The sequence below is a fragment of the Chenopodium quinoa genome, unplaced genomic scaffold, assembly GCF_001683475.1.
Source record: "Chenopodium quinoa cultivar QQ74 unplaced genomic scaffold, ASM168347v1, whole genome shotgun sequence".
In the NCBI taxonomy this organism is placed as follows: Eukaryota; Viridiplantae; Streptophyta; class Magnoliopsida; order Caryophyllales; family Amaranthaceae; genus Chenopodium; species Chenopodium quinoa.
The window spans coordinates 452004-467557 of NW_018742879.1; the positions used below are offsets into that span (position 1 = coordinate 452004).

At 34.6% G+C, this 15554-nt stretch overlaps 1 protein-coding gene across 2 annotated transcripts; it reads left to right on the plus strand.

The window, feature by feature from the left end:
* The first annotated feature begins 1129 nt into the window (after window positions 1-1129).
* LOC110726342 (respiratory burst oxidase homolog protein A-like) lies at window positions 1130-10840 on the plus strand. Of its 2 annotated transcripts, XM_021905808.1 has the most exons (15): window positions 1130-1231; window positions 1495-1635; window positions 2120-2276; window positions 2391-2439; window positions 2576-2689; window positions 4980-5423; window positions 5993-6379; window positions 6822-6917; window positions 7389-7504; window positions 7664-7766; window positions 7890-8072; window positions 8249-8380; window positions 8482-8610; window positions 9764-9842; window positions 10556-10840. In XM_021905808.1, exons 2-15 carry the CDS (start codon window positions 1518-1520, stop codon window positions 10663-10665), a joined length of 2217 nt encoding a protein of 738 aa, XP_021761500.1. In that variant the 5' UTR covers window positions 1130-1231; window positions 1495-1517; the 3' UTR covers window positions 10666-10840. The 2 variants fall into 2 exon arrangements, with proteins under 2 accessions (XP_021761500.1, XP_021761499.1); XM_021905807.1 differs by lacking the exon at window positions 1130-1231 and having other exon boundaries at window positions 1398-1635.
* The last annotated feature ends 4714 nt before the right edge of the window (window positions 10841-15554 follow it).

A 15554-nucleotide genomic window follows, 5' to 3' on the forward strand; every position in this document is an offset into this window, starting at 1 on the left:
TTCTTTGAGGAGGAGCCGAGGAAAGGGGAGTCGCCCTAATCCCTTCAGCAGGGTCAGACTCCGGCCTTTGACCATTCCAGGTCCCAATCCTATTCCTAGGATCGGGAATCGGCCTTGCTCTTCTTGGAGCACGGGCTCTACCTCTAACTCCTCTTGCCATGGATTATTTCGAAGAGAAAAGTCGAAAGAAAAGGGGAAGGAGTTCGAATTCGAAGAAAAATAAACTGAAATCAAAGGAATTTACCTTAATCTGAAGCGAAAGTTGCCGATTTACGAGTTCGTAGTGGCAAGTCTCAGTTTCTAAGCTCAATGCTCGGGGGAATTTGCGAAGTTTTGATGCGGGTTCTTGGTTTCTCTCTCGAAGAATTCTGGGTTTGTGTTGGTGAATAAGTGAGGAGAATGACGCGCCTCTGTTTATATCTCCAGGTACGGGATACGAAGAGTCTGTGCTTTAATTTCTCTTAAGTACCCACTAAGTAACCATTAAACACATGTCTTGTGATTAAACCGCCCATTATCCGTCCAACTTCCGCAAATCATTAACCGTTGTTATCTCATTAATTACGGTTTAAATTCAAATTTTTGGATCAATTAAATCATTTACTTCCCTCCTTTTCTGAGTTAAATCAAACCCGACCCGTCATTCTTCCAAATCGGGTCTGGGGGGCAAGTTGTTTGGGTCCAATTTAGTCAAAATTGGGCCTGAGCACTAAATGATCCAATTAAAAGCCCAAGGTCAAGGTTCAACTCTCCAATTGCTCAAAAGTCAAAAGTCAGCCCACAAAGTAAGCCAATTGGGCTAAAGCCCAACCTCTCCATGTATGATGAGGTATAAAAGCCATCATATTGACACATTCAAGGAGAGAGTGATATTCCAATTCGTATGCTCATTCTTGCATTCAGAAATATTCCACAAAAGCCTCAAGCTACAAACTCTCTTGCATAGTGTCTTCCTTTTACACATTATACTGACTTTAGCATCGGAGGGGCCTTCCTCGGAAACACCCCCGAGGCTAGTTTACGTATGTTCACTGTGCAGGAAACCTTCGGCCCAACACAACTTGGATCGAATCCAGTCTTCTCCATTTCAACGGACCTTCGGCAAGGTCCCATTGTTTTCAACCGAAACAATCACCATGTTCGGATGATGATGATGAGGGTGTTAGAGAGCATCCAGAGGGTATTGATCGATGGCTAAGATTTGTTGATGCAGGGGAGGTTGACCCTTTGGGTACGTACGACTCTACCCGTTAGGGAGCCTTAGACCGAGCATATATATATATATATATTAATAAATTGTTACACGATTAGAAAATAATACTACATCCGTTAAGCATTAGTAGCAACTTTAGGGTATTATTTGTGAGATATAAAATATTCCAAAATTGCAACTAATATTTAACGGAGGTAGTATAACATTTACATACGTACTCAATTATGATTATTGTGTGATGATTTTGAGGAACAAAATTGAAATCAACTTCATTAATGCAGGGGAGGTTGATGACAAGGGTGGCATGAGTTGGAAAGAAGTTGAGCAACGATTCGACCAGGTTGCCTTTCGTGGTTCCTATGGACATGATGATCATGAGTCGTTCCCAACAATTGATGCCTCACAATTTGGGTATTGCATAGGTGAGACTTGGTGTAAGTATTGCATTATTTTGGTTGAGGCTGGTATGTATTTGGTATGTATGGTTTTTTTTTTTTTCAAACTTTAAACATGCAATCTCAAAGGTGTACACATGAAAATATGGCCTTCTAGCTGAAAGATCTTGGTTTATATTTTTAGGTGTATTCCATATATATATATATATATATATATATATATAGATTATTGATAGATAAATGTGTTTCGTGAACATATTTTATTAGAACTTTTAGAAGAATTGTATATTTGTATGCCATACACTTAAACTCTAAAGGACTAAAGGTTTAAAGGGTTTCTTCTTGTTAACTTCGTTCTTTTGCCTCTAAAATTTTAGAAAGAGTCTGGATGGGAAGCAAGACATGCCATTCAATTCCTCGAAAAAAGAACTTAATTGTTTTTACTAAAATGTAATTAAGCTTTTGATTAATAAGATCAAAGACGACCTTAATTGATCGATTTTGTTTCTAGGCATGCAACGATCCGTACAATTTGCTGGTGAGCTTCTACAAGTACTAAAGGGACGAAAGAACAACAACAACAAACTCACCAAAAAGGAAATTTATGGCTATTGGCATCGCATCGCTAATCCTTCTTATAGTTCTTCATTGCAAATCTTTTTTGACATGTAATTATCAATTAAACCCATCAAATTTCATAATAACTGAAAGAATGAACATACTAATGCTAAAAAAAATTGTAAAAAAAGATTGTCATAGTATATTTGATTCATATTTTTCAGGTGTGATAAAGACATGGATGGAAAAACAACCAAAGAAGATTTCAAGCAGGTTATTTGAATTTTTCAAAAATTATGTGATTATTAGAATATATACGTTCATAATTTTATTTATTATTTTTTTATTTGAGTTTAACTTGATATGATGATGTATTCATTTTTTGTTCTCTATTATGATTGTTGAACAGATGATAATATTAAGTGTTACTACTAATAAATTGGACATGAAGCAAGAGGAAGCTGAACATTTTGCTTCTATGATCATGCTAGAAGTTGATACTCAACAAAAGGGCTACATTGAGGTAAGAAATTAGTCAAGTATCTTGAACGTTTGTTTCATTATGATTTATGAAGTATGTACTACTTGTACATTGTAGCATAATAAATTCATATTTGACTATTTCGTCTAATTTCTATGGTCAAATTGATAATGTACTTTAACTTAAAATATAGCAACCAAACCAGATGACGAAGATAGTTGCATGAATACTATCAGAAATTCATTAATTTACCTTTTGCAACCCTTGCACATTCATATTAATAACGTAAATAATAAGGTAGGAGAAATATATGTTTTCATTTTAGCGATGTATGATTTCTATAAAATTATATAGTCCGTACTTATAATTAAGTAGCTTCTTAGGTATTGAATGAGAATTATTGATAACTGGAAAAGGACATTTAAGCACTTAATGTTCCAAATTCAAAATTTGAGATTCCATTAGGTTTTTTTCTTTGGCTTTGTACTGTCTATTAGTACTGAAGTCAATGTATTCTTATGATTTGCTTTGAATTAGAGGATGATGTATTGATTTTGCGTTGATCTTTGTGGAGTAAAGCTTGTCATGGGTTGGCCTGGGCCCGATTGCCGTAGTAAAAAAAGATTGGCCCAAGTATTAGAAGTTTCCCCCTAGTACATTTTGATTACACGACATGGACCCACACCTAAATAATGGTCGCCTTACACAATTATTTTTTTAAAAATGAAGTCAATACGAAGTACATGAATCAGTCTTTTGTCAATACTCAATAGTGTTCTTTGTCCTCTTATGGTGCTTAGTTGCATCACCCCTACTCTTTTTACTACTTTATTTGTCAAGCTCTTAAAATTACGGAGTACATATTAGTCAAAGTAGAGCACTTACAGAAAGAAGGAAAAATTATCAGTAATAATTAGATCTTTACTTCATCCGTCCAAAATAATCTCATCTTTTGATTATTAATCCGATTTTTAATGTCAATTCGCTTTAAATGTTCCCAACCGGTTATTTAACTTGTTGTATAACAAATTACATGACACGTGTCGGCATTTGATTGATAAAAAAAATAAAAAAAAAATAAAAGAAAAAATTAAAAAAAAAATTATTTGATTTATTAAAAAACAACTCCTACCACCGGTCCAACCACCCTTCACAACCGCCATCTCCACCAGCCCGACCCCCTTGCCTGCCCCCAACACCGGAGCATCGCGCCGACCACCCTCCATCCTCTCCTTGAACTGCCGACTCACCTCCACCAGCCCGAACCTCGAAAAACTCCTTCCCCGTCCCAATGCCAACCTCCCTACCCTCGAAAAACCCCACCCTCTGTCCCTTTTTCGGCCTCCTCCCCTTCCCCACTCCCCGATTTTGGCCAATCATGTTGTGACACGAGTAAATTAAATTAACCTTAATTAAAAAAAAAAAAAACTTATTTTTTGACCAATCACGTTGTGACACGAGTAAATTAAATTAACCTTAATTAAAAAAAAAAAGTAAAACTTATTTTTTGACCAATCACGTTGTGACACGAGTAAATTAAATTAACCTTAATTAAAAAAAAGTAAAACTTATTTTTTGACTAATCACGTTGTGACACGTGTAAATTAAATTAACCTTATTTAAAAAAAAAAATACCTACTTAACCGGTTACAGGTCACCTGGATCATTTGAAGCAGATTGATATTAAAGGTCGGATTATTAAAAAGTAATTGAAATATGGAATTATTTTCGGCGGATGAGTCTGAGGTCAAATTGGCAATTTTTCCAAAAAAGAAAGGAGTAAGACATGTTTTCTTACATAGTTTCAACTTCTAGGAAATTATAATTGTTGCTTAGTTGAGCATAGCATAGGAAGCTCTACTTATTCAAGGGAAATTATGATTATCCTCCATTTTGTGGGAAGTATAACTTTGTATGAAATGTTTGTATAACTTTTTATGATTTTACCGATTAAAAAACACCAAACTTTCCCGGTTCGAAGGAACTTTTATTTCTCATGACTTTTGATGTCCGTCAAGCAACCAATTAATTATGGAAAATTCTCATGATAATCTTCTATTTTTGCTTATTGTAGCCAATTTTCATTTTGATTATCAATAGTAGTCATCTATTATTAAAAATTAAATAGCCATTAACTTAAACCATTGAGAATAAAGCGACAACAACATATCTTTATTCTTCACGAACTAATAGAATTTTAGTTATTTATAAGTACTTATTATTTTTTTCTAAGTTCATGTTAAAGCGAATCCTACCAAATGACATCATAATAAACTTGATGAATGACACTAAACTAGTACCATACTTACACATTTGTTAAATTGTTTTGCAGTTCTATCAACTAAAGCAGCTCTTCAAAACAACCCTAACAAAAGGGTACCTCTCAAAAGAACAGAATTTGACAGAGTATTTCAAAGCTTCAAGCTATGATCATCTTAGCATATACCAAGATAATTTTCATCAAGAACAGCACATAATAACCAAATCTTTGCCTGAGATCTTGTTTCGAACGTACTGGCGGCGAGCTTGGATCGTAACACTATGGCTGATTGTTTGCATTACTCTATTTACATGGAAATTTATTCAGTATAAGCATAGAGCTGCCTTCCAAGTAATGGGATATTGCCTAAGTACAGCTAAAGGTGCTGCTGAAACTCTCAAGTTCAATATGGCTCTTATACTTCTCCCAGTTTGCCGCATTTTGGTTACTTGGCTTAGGAGGAGCCCTCGTATTAGCTCTGTTATTCCCTTTAATGATACTATCAACGTTCATAAGGTACACGTACTATTGCAATATCGATTTTAGTTTCAAGTTCTTTCTCTAGATAATAGCCTATATTTCTATTTCAGAACATTAGGATCATGTTTTTTGGCCCTATAATGAATAATACTCTAGTCTCTTAGGGAAAGTCTACTTGTATCATCATGGACTAGAGATAAGAAAGTAGTTTTTCCATGTCGATCTAAGACAATTGTGTACTGTATTTATGATCTTAAATAGATGCATATGTTTAAGTCTGCAAGTTTTATACGAAGTATTAAAAAGTAACCTTTTTGCTTTCAACAAAAGTTTAAAGTGACCCTATTTACTTTACATTTTTATGATGAATTTTGTAATTTTTTTTTTTAAGCTGAGTGTGGCTAATTATCTAACAGTTCGGCAACTAGCATGAGGTGAAGTATTCATGTAACAACTTTATTTCAAGTGTTAACTACAATTTCGAATTTACTTTTTCACTCAAATTCATCAATATAATGAAAGCATGGAGATTATGAACTTAATTAAGTTAGTAAAGAGAATTTGATTTGCTAGTACTTACACTTGAATAATATGTTTAAGTGTAGCTAATTGCAGGAGGCATAGTAATAGGGGTGATCTTACATGGAGGTACTCACCTTGCCTGTGACTTCCCAAGAATAACAGGCAGTAACCCAATAGTTTTCCAAAGAACATTTGGGACCAAATTTGGGAACCAACAACCCTCATATTTCCAAGTTTTGTGCACAACTGAGGTTGCAACTGGGATTGCCATGGTCATTATAATGGCCATTGCCTTTTCTCTTGCTACGAGGATGCCTCGCCGCCAATCACCTTCATTGCCTCAGCCAATTCGCCGGGTGACCGGGTACAACACATTTTGGTACTCGCATCACCTTCTTATTGTTGTCTACGTTTTGCTCATCATCCACTCTATGTTCCTCTTCCTTGTCACCAGTTTTGCCGAGAAAACGGTATGCTTGCTTATTTCTTCTTAATTCATGCATGCATAAAAATGTACAAAACTAATGTGAAAGAGAATATACGCATAATATTAATACAGTGATGTGTTCGAATTATATATACTAAGAAATATATAAATGGAAATTCAAATTAGTTATATATGTCAATGTACCTAAAGAATTTTGTCATTGGTAACGCTAGACTATAATGAACACGTACACATGCGCATGCACACCCATGTATTATGGTTACCACCCTAGATACATTAACTTCTGTTGCAAATCTTATGTGATACATGTTTAGTGATGGCTAGTTATATGCATATAATTAGCCTATTATAGGCGGACAAAATTGCATTTTGTAGCCTTTTATAATCATGAAGAGTTTAATAATAACATCTTTTATGTATTACTTTCTAAAATCTACAATTGAACTTGTACTGTTGATGATCAGACATGGATGTACCTGGCAATTCCAGTTTTACTATATTCTGGTGAGCGAATCTATCGAAGCATTAGGTCAGAGATTCATGAAGTTGATGTTCTTCAGGTAATAATCTTAATAGTTCTCTCAGTTTCATTTTGTTGTTCATGAATTCTTTATAAAAAATTTATAAATTTGACATTTGAAAGCTACTTTTCATGACACTTCAAACAAGATCTTATATATTCTCTTCGTTTCTAAATAATTGATACGTTTGACTTTTTTTTTTTTTTTTAACTATTCTTATACTAACTTTGACCATCATTTTTAAAAATAATGTATAAAAAACAAATATTATCATGAAATGTATTATTAAATAGGTATTAATATAAAGTTTCATAATATCAACTTCTTTATATTTTTACCAACATTTAATCATATAAATCTAAGGTCAGTGGTCAAACTAATACATTGGCATGTGTGTCAAATTTGACTATGTCAATTATTTGAGAACGGAGGAAGTACATGTATATACGGAGTACAGATCACAGCATCAAAATCGATCTTTAACCTGCAATATATCTATCATGTTTGCAGGCGAATATGTATCCAGGGAAAGTTCTACACTTGAAGTTTTCCAAACCAGCAACATTTACATACAGTAGTGGCATGTATATTCTCATCAAGTGTCCCCAAGTTTCACCTTTGGAATGGTACGTATGCAACATACACAACTTCGAAATATATACATTAAAAATGTTGTGCAAGTTTTATACAATTCAAGTTTCAATATTGCAAAACCTTAATCCCATAAGTGGGGTCGGATAAATACAATTCACGTTTATACTTATTATTTTGTATGTTCTTTTCAGGCACCCATTTTCATTAACATCTGGACCAAATGATAACCATCTAAGCATTCATGTTAGAACCCTTGGAGATTGGAGTTACCAAATTCACAACCTTTTCCATCAAGTAAGCATCAATTTAACTAACATTGATCAACATCAAATGCAATATATAAGCGAGTATATTTCAAAAAAATTTAATTATCTACACTTTCAAAGTGATTATAATTAGTATGTCAATTTTTAACAGGCAATGATGTCGAAACCATTCGATTATCCTAAAGTATACATCGACGGTCCATATGGAGCAGCTTCTCAAGACCATGTTAAGTACGAAGTGGTTGTACTCATTGGCCTTGGCATAGGAGCAACACCTTTCATTAGTGTCCTTAAAGACATAGGAGATAGGCTTCACAAACCGTCTTTCAATCAAGTAATAATCCGGTGATTTCACATAAATAACACTCCCTTTATACAGATATGGTTATCACATACACCATATCATATTCTCAAACAATGTGATAATTAATTCTAGACAAAGGAAAATATCATTAAATTACCGTATCACAGTATATGTGCGCTCTAATTTGATATGAATTTAATGAACAGGTAAATGACGTGGAAACCGGTTTCAGGAAAGGTCCTTTGAAGGCTTATCTGTATTGGATTACTAGGGAACAAGGTTCTTTAGGGTGGTTCAAAGATGCCATGAACGAAATTTCACAAGAAAACCCAAAACAGGTGACGCAAATATATACTTCCAAATTTTTACTTTTCTTTTCAATTGCTTTTAATTGAATCTAAACAGTAAGGTGAACTGTGTGTTATTTGCATATTTTCAGCAAGTGATAGAGATGCACAACTTTCTTACAAGTGTATATCAAAGTGGTGATGCAAGATCAATCTTGCTTAGCATTATTCAAGCCTTGTATTTTGCAAAAAGTGGACTTGACGTTTTCTCTGAAACCCGGGTAAATGTCAGTACTTTCATTTTTAAATAATACTCATACAGTAGATCATATTTGTTTTCCATATATAATTAGAATTTGAATTGGAGGTAAGACTTTTGCTGAGTGACCTGAGCCAATTTGGTATATATATATATATATATATATATATATATATATATATATATATATATATATATATATATATATATATATATATATATATATATACTTGTATTACTCACATAGTTATATATGATGATAACTTATTGTAAATAAGATTACTTGTAGATTAATTAGAGGGACATGGACTTTGGATGGTATACAAGTAAGAATATTAAATCAAGAGGGGTGTACAATCCTTACTTTATTTTTGTAATTTATGAATAGAACTTGTGAAAGGTGTAACATACATTTTTTTTTTTTTATTCGGTAAGGTACACAGGAAAGGGCCCCCACCCTATCACAGGAATGGGGGGATGAGGAGTCGAACTCCCAACCACTTGGGGAGAACCATCCCTCCATCTCCTACATCCTCTGTAACAGACATAATATCATGAGATTATCACCTTTTGGTATAGATGCAGTTCACCTTTGATTTAACCAATTCACGTTGTAACAATTAACTATTGCGGAGTACAAGTTTTTCAATTAAAGTGGTAGTTGATACTATACACAATAATGATTATAGCCTACACAGAAAAAGAGTCTCAATATGAATTCGATTTACAGTCCCGAAAAAAATGAGCTATGTAAGGTAATTTAGCAAAAAGATAAAAAATGAAATACTAGTAAATCTTTGTGCTGATTCAAGCTATGTTAAATAATTATTTTATATTTACAAGTCAATATACATTGCATCGTAACCCCACCCCCGAACACCCTAAAGAAAATATATTGCCATTTCTATAACATTCATCCTTAATTAACAATGAAATTGCAAGATGATTTGTGTGTGCGTGCATGTGTGTGGGTGTCGGAGTTTATGTGTTTTCACTTGCATGAGGAAAGAGTAGCTACATACAGTAGTGATATAAACAAGATCCAACCTCAACTCTGTCTAGCTACCATTCATTCTTACTATGTGCAAGTATTTCACACCTAAAATAATATGAGGATTTGATTGTCAATGGGTTGTTAAGGCTTCTTTTTCTCTCCTTTACTTTGTGTTCAATAGGTGCGAACTCATTTTTCTCGACCAAATTGGTTCAGAATATTCTCAAATTTGGCCCGTAGACATACAGAATCCCGCATTGGTAAGATTAAAGTTAAATGTTGTCATGTATACTACTCTACACTTCAATCAATGTACAATTTATGTCTTTAAAAGTAACAATTTATCATTTGTCCCACTTTTTGTGTACCATACATATATATGTATTCGGTTTTATTGATTGATATATTTTATACCAGCATTTCATTTCACCATTCTTTGTTCAAATTTTGATATAAATTCTACAGCTCAATCTATCTATAAACATATACTAAAGGCGAAACCTTAAATAACACATGTCATTCTTTGATAGAAAGTGTTCCCACCAATTCTTTTTTTCCAATTTTATCATTTTATTTTAATTGTTATCAAATCTAATCATACCTTAAATTACTACTTTCATGGTTGAATCTTATAATATCATTAACGGAAAATTACTTATTCACTTATTCTTATTTTTTTCATGCAAAAAATGTGACATTATCATATGTCAATTATTTATAGAAAATTAATTATAGTATATTTTGAATTAGTTGTAAAAATAAATCTTTGTATTATCCGTGCAATATACGAGATCTAAACTAGTCAAACTACTAAAAGAGATTTTTTCAAGAAAACCATCGGAGTTTTCGTATGACTTGATGCCAGGAATAAGTACGTGTGGCACACTAATAAACATGGAAGAATAGTCACACCATAATAATGGCATACTTCTATATGAATTGAAACTAACTACCAAAGGATTGCTTGTTGCAGGGGTATTCTATTGTGGCTCATTGAAGTTGGCAAGGGAACTGGAGGGTTTGTGCACCAAATTTTCTACCAGAACCACAACTAGATTTGTCTTCCACAAGGAAAATTACTAGGTTTTCTCTTTTTACAAAGCTAGAACAGTACAAGATTTCTTGTGAATTGTATGTATAGTCTAGGCTGATCCTACCAAATTCATAAGTGTATGATAAGAGAATTACTCATCTATGTTAGATGCATCAAATAATTTGTTCAATTAATTATCTAAGAGATTGTGGACATGTATATTACGTATAGAAAATTCATATAAATATTCATGTATTATTATTATTATTATTATTATTATTATTATTATTATTATTATAAATATTGGTATGTATTATGGGTTTAAATAGCGCTATTTGAGAAGGGAATAAAAACGTTTTTTTCGAGAAATATTGATGACATTAATTGAATAATTCTCGTAGGAACAAAGCCAATTAACTATTTAACCACATTTTTTGACAAACAACTACTTGAACTACATTTTTTAATATTATTTTTCTCTTCTCTCATGATCATCACACAAACTCACCATAACTTTTTTATTACTTCATATTATTTCTGAAGGATCAATAGGGTGATGGAATAAACAATAAATATACGCTAGAAGGGGGGGTTGAATAGAGTATGACAAATTTTCGTGAATATAAATCTCAAGGCGGAATAAACTGATTCACTTTTCATCGTCAAGGCTTTGAGATTCAATTCGAAAACTTAAAAGCAGACTTTGTAAATAAGGCAGATTATAAATTGCGAATTAAAACAGAAATAAAAACAAGTAAAATAAAGTAAATAAAATGAGTAAAGAGACAGTGATATTTTTACGAAGTTCGGCAAATGTGCCTACGTCTCCGCCTAGGGTTATCCAACCCATAGGATTTTAAACTTCCTTTATTTCTTCCCTTAGAGTTCTAAAGCAGCTAGAAGATGACCTCTCATCTCTCCGTAGCCGCCCGGCTACACTTTAGCAACTCAATTCCAAGAAATAAAAGATTACCTAAAATACTTTGAGTATTATAATATTACTCTAAGTATATCTCACTTTTGATATATTCATTTTCCACTCTTAGATACACTTTTCTTTTCTCTCAAAATAATAACACAATAAGGTATTAAAATACTAGAGAGAAAATATTTAACAACTCTTGCTATAGCATCTTGTGTGTTCTTGTTGTTGTTTTCTTCAGCACACTCGAACGCTATTTATAGGAGTTGTAGAACTGGAACTTGAATTTGAATTTTGAAGCTAGCCGTTGTAACTCTTCAACATTGTAATAAACGCTATTTGATAGGCTTCAAAACTGACGGTCAAAACAGCAAGTATTTCCAGCCTACTTCCAAGGAATCTCTGCAAAACAAACATTTAAACTCAAGGAAATTGGTTAGCACTAGATAAGTATGGATTCAAATTCAAATCAAATCTTATCCCTTGTTTAGAGTATTATGATAAAACAGAATATCTAAAAGATAACTACTAATATTAACAAAATATCTAACCACTTAAAAGATAAATATAAAAATCAGAAAATAGAACGTTAGATAAAATATTCCAGCAGTCCAAAGTTAAGATAAACCGTGGACTTTAGGAATATCAATCCTACATATATTGGGCTTAATAAAATCAAACACATTATAGCAGCCCATAATAAAATTAACCTGTTAGGTTTGACTTCCATCATAAAATACAAAGTTAGATAAAATTATAAAGCTCATCAAGGTGGAGTCTTCAATTTCCCTCGCTCTTACAGGACGTTTTCCCAAACTAAGCCAATTTTGCTAAATATTAACCAAAATGGTTGCGTGGCAAAAGTATTTACGAAACTAAGCTTCTAGGCTAAAACGTTGTCTCGGACAGCGTTTTATGCCTGGTTTTTTGTAAAAAAAAAAAAATTAAACTTAAAAACGCTGTCTGAGACAGCGTTTTTAGTTGTTGACTTTTTTGTTGAAATTTTCTTAAATTCTGAGTTTTTAATAAATTGGGGAAAAAAATACCTAAAACGCTGTCTGAGTCAGCGTTTTAGTCTTTACTAAAAACGCTGCCTGAGACAGCGTTTCTAGTGATTTTTTGGTTTAAATGAACTTCGTGCGTCACAGGCTGCAGTTCATTCTCATCACTCTCACTCTCACTCTATCTCGCTGCCGCCACCACAGTCAACCACCAGGCTGCCACCACTGCTGCCGCCGCCACTGAGTTGTTGCTGCCCCTCTCCACTCAATTTCGTGGTAAACCCTAAATTCAAAATAGTGTAATGTTGATAATTGTTCAAATTGTATCAAATTGTTCAAATTGCTGCTTTGTTCAAACTAGTGTAATGTTTGCTGCCCCTCTTAATTGTTCAAATTGTATCAAATTGTTGCTAATAATTAATGAAAATGTTTTAAACTGTTGATAATTTTTTTATGGTAATGTGGTACATTGTTGATGAAATTGTTCATGAAATTGTTGAAATTGTTGATGGTAATGTGGTACATATATGTGAAATAGTTGAAATTATTGATGGTAATATGTGAAATATAATTGTTGATAATTATAGATTATTGGTAAGAAGACGGTTATTTCATTATTGATAATTTATCTACCATTTCATATTAGTTTATTGTTTAAAATATTAGTTTTTTAGTAATCGTTTTGCATTGCAAACTAAACTAAGAGTTTCTAAATGGAGTCATTGCGTAGTTTGTGGGCAACTTTTTTACCTCGCTCTAGATTTTAATTATCCTAATATGTGTTTTGGTTATGTAGAATATGACTGGACAAAATGTAGTGTTGTTATGCCGGTAGGGAGGTGAAATTTTGTATGATGGATCAAATGTTGAGTATAGTGGAGGAAATATGGAACCAGTAACACTTGAACCGAACATGACAGTTAATGATTTGATGAACGAGGTTCATAGTAGTATTGGTTCAAACCCAATGAATGTTGAACTGAACATTAAAATGAGGTTTGATACTGGTCACGGGGTTCAAGTGTTACCTGTCTCTACGAACAGACATTTGAAAGCTTTGAGGAGCATTGTTGCAATGAAGGGTGTTCCCAATGAGATATATGTAGAAACGGTGCCTATATGTACCCAACAAAGTACTCGGGCAGAACAACAAACTACATATATCTTTGATTACAACACCGCGTCCGCCCAAGTGCCCTCAAACCACATTCCATCGAATGAATATGGGATGGGACCCTTTAGTCGAATGTTGCGGGACAATCAATTTCACATGCTGTTAAGTTCTCATATAGCTTCACCAGTACATGCGGGGGGATGTGGGACAATGTTCTGCCAACCCGGTCCTTCTTCATCGAACACCATGGCACCTTCACCTATGCAACTGCATAGTTATTCGCCTATGTAAGGTGATGTTCAAGCATCATCGTCTCGAGAAGAGCCAGATCATTTTGATGAGATTGTGAATAATGAATTGTCGGTGTATGATGTGTATGCGGAAATGGATGATGAGGACGAGAACGGAGATGGGTATGATGAACCTGCACACATGGAAGTTGGTGAGCTCTTGGTTAGAACTCCCATACCTTGGTTCAATGAGGTACTCGAGAACTATGAAGTTGATCAGTATTGGGCCGAATCGGGTAGCCACACATTGTTTGTTCCCGGGGGAGAATTTCATAAGGGAATGTATTTTGAAATCAAGAAAATGCTTCAAGAAATGGTGAAGATGTATTCTATACAGAGGAATCAATTCTACACCACAGTGACCTCGAATGATGGTGTCCTACATCTGCGATGCAAGCAGAAATGTGGTTGGATGCTACGGGGTACCAAATCCAGTGAGCACTCGCGTGGCTTTACCATAGTCACGTACAAAGGGCCGCACCGGGAGACATGGGTCACTGAAGTACTATCTAATGATCACCCACACTTGGATTCGTCCATAATAGCAGAGTATGTGAAGTCCTTTGTGCGGAAAGATCCGTCCTTGAAAGTTGAATTCATACAGGTACTCATCTCCAAGAAATTTCATTTTGATGTCTCGTATCGACGAGCGTGGTATGCCAAGGAGAAAGCTATAGCTAAAATATTTGGGGATTGGGAGAGTTCTTACGGCAGACTTCCGCACTTCATGCAAGCACTCCTACGGTCAAACCCGGGTACATGTGTCGTATGGAAACACAAAGCTTTGGTGGACGGTGTATACTACAGCAACGTGGAAGTGTTTGAACGAGTGTTTTGGGCCTTTGGTCCTTGTATCGACGGCTTTAAACATTGTATGCCTGTTATCTGTATCGATGGGACGCACTTGTACGGGAAGTATAAAGGAACACTGTTGGTTGCTACAAGTATTGATGCAAGCTTCCAAGTATTTCCTCTAGCATTTGCGGTGGTTGAAGGGGAAAACACATCCAGCTGGTCTTGGTTCCTAGGTTGTATTCGGGATCGTGTCACGCAACAAGATGGCCTCTGTGTTATATCTGATCGACATCCTGGGATCATTGCAACAATGAATGATCCAAATGTAGGATTCACCCAGTCGCGAGCCTATCACAGGTTTTGTGTCCGCCACATAGCATCTAACTTGAAGACTCACGTGCGAAGTAACGACATGAGAGATATGTTCAAGGTTGCGGCGTACCAAAGGAAGGAGAGAAAACTTCAAGCTGATTTGCGTTTCATTGGTGAGGCATGTACCAAGGCCATGGAGTACATTGCTGAAGTCTCGTTCACTATGTGGTCTCTCTTTCACGACAATGGTCGCAGATATGGGATATGTACTACAAACTTCTCGGAAACATTTAACAATGTGTTGAAGGGAGCTCGGTTTCTACCGATCATGTCCCTTGTCGAGTTAACCTTCCACAGGTTTAACAGGTATTTCGCTCTGAGAAGGGAGTCTTCTGAGGCTAGGTCTGATTAGGGACTTCCATACCCCCCAAAAGTCACTGCGATCCTGGAGAAGAACACCGCAAAAGGCAGATATCATAGAGTGGATGCGTATAATCGCCGTTTG